The sequence below is a fragment of the Cornus florida genome, unplaced genomic scaffold (assembly GCF_030987335.1).
Source record: "Cornus florida cultivar Cherokee Brave unplaced genomic scaffold, ASM3098733v1 CherokeeBrave_3.0.0_Hap2_Chr06, whole genome shotgun sequence".
NCBI lineage: Eukaryota > Viridiplantae > Streptophyta > Magnoliopsida > Cornales > Cornaceae > Cornus > Cornus florida.
Window position 1 is genome coordinate 72146975 of NW_026775576.1, and position 6227 is coordinate 72153201.

Sequence of the window (6227 nt, forward strand, 5' to 3'; positions counted from 1 at the left end):
GACGTTGCTGCATACGATTCAAGCATGCTTCATAAAATTTATGGTATTGTATACAAGAAGTTGTTAATGCTAAAAGAATTACCATAATTAAAATCTCTCTCTAAAGCTTTCCCAAAAATTGAACTATCCAACTTACAATAGCAAATTAATTTATAGAGAAGGATGTACAAACAATAGCTTACGACATACCATCAAATAATTAAAGGATTAATAAAGTTGCTCCAGCAGGAAGTTCGGCTCCAAGCTTCTGGGCACGCTTTCTCGCTGCTACTCTCTTCTTGGTCTCCTCAAACTCCCATGGAGTTCCTTCAAGAAGAGGTTCGCGAGTATCAAGAGTAATCTTCTCGAGCATGACAGCACCTTTGATTAAATACATTGCAAGCTCAACATCAATCGTACGCCCAACAAACCCAATCAATTCCACCACCTTAAGGTACAGATGGGGCGAAGATGCAACCCTTCGCCGCTTTCTTCTCAGAATGGGATCAACCCAATGCAACTGTAACAAGGAGGAACAGAGTCATATAGTGCTTTAGACATTAAAATAAACCATTAGCATACAAACTAAAATACCTTCACACCATAATTGATCAGAGCAAGTATGAATTTATTGAAGGGTCTGTCTTCCATACTGCAATCTCCTTATCACAACATTGTTCTCTTACCAGTAGAATTATAAGGAAAAAGAAACAATACCAAAGTTGCCTTGTAATGGACATTGTACCTTAATATTCTAAGCATGTATGCTTGGGCCTAAATAACATGGGATCAGACACATCCTCAATTACTCCTTAAACCAAAGGTCCAATACAATTTGGACACAAGAAGATAAAGCAAGAATGCTTTATAACGCTGAGCAATCACTCAACAATCTGATTAAAGTAACCATATTCGAATTAAACTACAAAAAGAAGAAAATACTGCATTCTAGATGAATTTACACTGTTCAGAAGAGCAATAAGACTTAAGAGTAGTGATATTTGGACCGAAGAGTTAAGGCAGAATTCTTGGACTGAATACACTTGAGATCCCACTCCTGGAGTGGTTTTTGAGTAATTGATTAGTTTCAATCATGAAGGTACTTGGACAATCATGAGAACAAAGCAATCTAAGTACGAGTAACATATTAAACAAACATGTAAAACTAGAAAATATTAAACCAACACAGCAACAAGAAAATGATATATATTCATTTGCAAAATACTTGAACAATCGGGAGAATAGAGCAAGCTAAACACTGAGAAAAGCATTTTTCCTATTACTCGTAATATTGAAATTTGTAATAGCCCTAAAGAAACAATTACTCGGGAATTGAAAGCTTTTCATCCGAAGTCCAAATAAATCTTCCATTTGAAAATTCAATTGTGAAAGCAATAAACCATGCAGTTAGGTTATAAAGTAAGATTTATTACCTGCAAGACAAATTTATACAAGAAAGGGCATGCCTCTATCAGGGGAGCAAAGTCAATAAGGCTTGCATCATCACGTGCGGTAATTACCAACTCCAGTTGCTTGAGCTTCTTAAATACAGGAAATTTAGCAAACTGAATGCTACTCTGAATAAACCAAAGAAAAAGTAAATCACCACAGATTGAAGATTATGTGAAAAAAGAATAAAAGAAAAATGAAGAGAAGGAGATTAAGTGAGTTAGTTAAACTGCTAACCTTGGGGAAGGTCAAGCCCAACGTAAGGCTCTCTAGCTTAGAAAGAAAGGTTGAAATCCCCACAAGGTTATAAATTAGATGTTTGCAATAATCACCCCCAATACGCATTTCAACAGGCTCTTGGACACTCTTAAATGGCAAGTTTATTTTTCGTCCGAAGTACTTAAATGACACGAGATTCATTGCAAAAATCTCAATACTTTCCACATTGAAACAGTATAATATCTCCAAGCGCTTCAATTTGAGTGATAAATCAGGAACTTTCAGATTTACGAGAGAGCCAGAGTCTCGCACAGACAATTGTTCCAAAAATGGACAGTTAGTTAAGAAATACTCGAGAACTTGTCCAGTTACATTCACGTGTGCCAGCAGGAGATTGGTCAGAGAGTTGCAACTAGTAAACCCAAGAGACAATGAATGCAGGTGATTTGTAATACTATCCGTGCATGGAAAATTGTAACCCTCAGTCCTTCCCCGACCTTCAAAGAAATCTAACTCAAGCCTTTTAACTCTCTTTTCTATTGCAAAATTAACCCAATTGTCAATATCAAATTCACAACTTTCATCAAGATTAAATTGAACTCTGAATTCATCTATAGTTGGACCATTGTACAATTTCAAAACTTGATTTATCCAACTCAAATACAAAGGCCTTTCTACTTCAAGTTCCTTATCTCCCAATAGCACTTCATATATAATATGTAAAGCATCAAAGTTCAAACCTTTAATGTGTGTCCACATATACCTCCATCTCTTTGATAGAAGACTAGTTCTTGCGGCTTCTTTCATTGTCAATAGTGACAATATTGAAACAAGGACTTCATCAGGAAGCCCGCTAATTTGATCCTCCAAACACAATCCTTCTTTATGAACCTTCTCATTATTGCAATTAAGGTAAAAGAAAATATAATTACTAAAAGAAAGTGTGATTAAAAACAAAGAAACAACTCCACAGTACAGCTCAATTTTTGTAAAACAATTTGTTCACTTAAAAATAAATAAATTGAGACAAACAAATTCAACCATAAGTAAAGATGGTTTACCCTGTGTTTCTTAAATATCCAGTTGGGCCTCGTGGTTTTCTCCATAAATCAGCAGATCCGAGAGATAGCAGGAGAAGATGAACAGATTAGAGATATCCAGAATCGCTTGCTTTGTTCCACCACAGAAGGAAAAAGGGAGGATTTTTGTCTATAAAACAAACAGGCACATTCATTAACAGACCAATTTTGCTTGTTTTATTGGATGGAGAAAATATGAGAGCAATTTGGTATTATATTGCGCGAGAGAAACGGGATGAACAATTTGGGTTTGAACGAACTATTTTTTTTTTTTTTTTTTGTGTCTTACTAGGTTTATTTATTTATATTTTTGAATGAATTGCATAAAAACCCCTTAACTTGTCAATATTTTCATTAAAAACCCTTTTTAAAGGAAAAAATAGCCCTCCAACCGACGAGGGTATGTTTCTTTTGGGCTTTTTCATGGACACAAAGGCAAGCTTGGTATTGACTTTTCTTGAACTTAAAATGCCTTGACCTAAGCTTGGTCGATTGGGTTCTCAAAATTATGATTTTGTTGGCCCATTTGGTTGTCAAAGTTGATTTGGATGGGGCCTTTAGGATTTTAGACCCGTCCCATAAAACAGTTCGGTATTTCAAAGAAGGTGAGACAAAATGGGGCCGAATAGCCAATGTTTCAAAGATCACCCCTGGCAGTCTTGCTAGTAGGGCTGCAAATGAGCTTACTCGGGTTCAGTTCGCATAGCTTGACCTAGCTAGGCTTGGGCTTAGCTCGTCAATTTTTTCATGAACTCGGGCCGTGTCAATACACACATACACACATCTATATATAGATATATAGAATGAATCAAAACAAAAATCGCTACGAAGTAGCTCGGTGTCAGTGTGTATATATTGTATATATATCAACTGAATCAACTAAAGACACAAAACAATAGTCACGAATCGATTTCACCAATCAATCTTCTCTAATTTCATCATCTTCTCCGCAAGGTTGAAATCCATCACACTCTGATTCATCAAGGAAATAAAAAGATATATTAAATATAAATGTAACCTAAAGATGTATTAAGGTAAGTTTCTAATAGAACCAACTTTTAACACATCTGATGATAGTAATAATTAGGTCAAACTACTCGCCCCTGACTATTCACTATTCACTTTGAATAACATTGCTCTAAGCTCTGATACCAGAGGAGTTGCTATCTTTTCTTTACTTCTTTTTTTATTTTTATTTTACTTAACAATCAAGTTTTCTCCTAGGATGCCATGTGAATTTTGCTCTACAATCTTCAGTCTACACATTTGACAAATAGGACTTGTACTAAAATTGAATCAACATGTGGCTTTTAGAAGTAATAAAGCTGTGGCAAGCACTTCAAACATTATTGTTTGGAGAAACATAAAAATTACAATAGGCACAGTAATATATTAAAGAGCAAATGTTGCTGCAAAACTATATAAACGATAGATTCTGCCCCTATTTTGGACATTGCTAAGTGCATGTTCTCTCCAAGCTCACTCCTTTCCCCTAACAATATTAGTAGTCTAACAATCCATATATTCACAATATCTGCTAACCAGTTGTTGAAGGTAGTTTTTGATGATGTGAGGAGATCATTCTACGTCTGTCGGGAATGCTAAGATCAGAGGCTGAGTAGAGCTCCAAGCTAGCACAAGGGATTCTCTGTAAAAGGAGATTGAGATTGAGAAGGCAGATTTGTTTAGCACCCTATGGTAGCTCGAGCCCTGGAAGACCATTCTCTATCGTTATGGTTGTGCATATGTATTTTTTTTCCACCTCCTAAATGGAGAGAGTTAAGCCCTATTTATACTACTTTCATTTGGGTAAGGACCCTTGGTCATGAAAGCTAACTCCCTTTTTATCCAATGGTCGCTTTACGTAGGTAAAGACCCTTGGTTACGATGGTAACTCCCTCTTTATCCAATGGTCATTTTGTGAGATATATATTTAATGTATTATGTGGTCTCTATTACTGGAGCTCAGCTATTGGGTATTAAACATTTTCTCCTGGCCTCTTGTGTAGACCTCGAAGTGAGGCGATTCCTTGAAACTCAGCCACCTAACCAATGATACTCAGATTCTAGCAAATGAAGATAGGGAAAGAGCCTTCCTTAGGGTTCCGCCTTCTCGGCCCCGTAGGCTCTATCCTGGATTTGCGCCTTGAGGTCCCTACAATTAAAAGGGAGCTCGAGAAGAGAAAAATGCCCGAGGTTACGCCTGCAGGAAGCAACCTTGGAAAGGAAGGGAGGGGGGGCCCATCCGACTCGAGCAGGACGAGTCCACAGGAGAGGAAGGGTAGTGACCCACCAACAGGCCTGTGGCCTAGCGGTACAAGGCTCCTACTTTCCAAAAGAAGGTCAGGGGTTCAAACCTTAGTGGAGGTAGTGTGTGTGAGTCCCAACTAGGAAAAAAAAAAAAAAGGGGGGGGGGGGTAACGACCCCTTCCTCGGCCAGTGAGTTCAGTTATAGGACGAGTAGCTCGAGAATACTTAGTCCTTTTAGGAGCACGCCAGATAAGTACTGGCCAAGTGTGCTTATTTTCAGATATGGTGCCACTCGAGTAGACGTCGCGGCACGTATATCAACACCAATCAGTCTCAAATGGGCACAACAACAAAAATAATCTTGAAGCTATTCACCGAAAAAAAAAAATTACAAAAATAAAGTTGAAGCTACAAGAATTCGAGGAAGGTGCTGCAGTTTGCAGAGGTCGGAATTAAGGACTTCATGGACTTCCTCCTTGGGGTACCCCTTATGGCCTTTCTAATTGAGCGCGGCAAGACTACTTTCATATCCTTAAGTAGTGTCTACCAGAGTGCTAGACGCTTTGACAACAGCTATTTGCTACCAAAACACAAAAATAAGACTTCCTCATGAGGCCCATGGCAACCTCTTCAAGCACCATTCAGACCCCTCCATTGCAGCCATGTCCATAATCTCTAGCATCACTCTTCAATCTCAACACTTTTGAGGTTAAAAATGTTGGTTGTCTTGAAGAAATAACACTTCTGAGGTTAAAGATATGTTAGTTAGTTTTACCAAAATACACAAAGATCTTTACATTGGACTCAAAATTGCATAATTAATTTGCAACTACTTTTCTTAGTTCCGAGTATTTGTAAGTGACATTGATTGATTAAATTTAACAGGAATTGTTCTTGAGATAAGGTTCTGGTGCTACTGGAAATGTCTTTACACTAGACTCAAAAAGTTGCATAAGAGAAATTTCTTTTTTTTTTATTATTATTTTTTTATCATGGGCATTTTAATTAAGGTTCGAATTATCATAGACCTTTTATTTGATTCATCCATCTACAAACGGTGTTGTTCAATTATTGTTGATCAAATTGAATCATAAATGAAGTGATTTTTTTACACTATAAGAAATGTCTTAATCTTGTTTACAATAATATATTCCTATTGTTTGGCATGAATTTGCAGCGGCCAATTTTGTACGGAAATTCGCTTACAGCAGTTAGAGATCTGTTTAGTTTGAGGTTGAACTGATGCATTTT

At 37.1% G+C, this 6227-nt stretch overlaps 1 protein-coding gene across 1 annotated transcript; it reads right to left on the reverse strand.

The window, feature by feature from the left end:
* Window positions 1–78: 78 nt before the first annotated feature.
* LOC132312007 (FBD-associated F-box protein At5g38590-like) lies at window positions 79–3025 on the reverse strand. The gene is made up of 4 exons (XM_059810213.1): window positions 2709–3025; window positions 1666–2538; window positions 1413–1556; window positions 79–499 (listed from the first exon to the last, which is right to left on the reverse strand). The coding sequence occupies exons 1-4, from the start codon at window positions 2751–2753 to the stop codon at window positions 200–202; spliced, it is 1362 nt and encodes a 453-aa protein (XP_059666196.1). The 5' UTR covers window positions 2754–3025; the 3' UTR covers window positions 79–199.
* Between the last annotated feature and the right edge of the window lie 3202 nt (window positions 3026–6227).

Excerpts from the sequence above, each read along its gene's own strand:
- LOC132312007 (XM_059810213.1), bottom strand. The coding sequence starts at position 2,753 with ATGGAGAAAACCACGAGGCCCAACTGGATATTTAAGAAACACAGG. Across the intron at positions 2,539-2,708 it reads GGATATTTAAGAAACACAGG|GTTCATAAAGAAGGATTGTG; the intron begins GTAAACCATCTT and ends AATAATGAGAAG. Across the intron at positions 500-1,412 it reads TGTATAAATTTGTCTTGCAG|TTGCATTGGGTTGATCCCAT; the intron begins GTAATAAATCTT and ends TCCTTGTTACAG.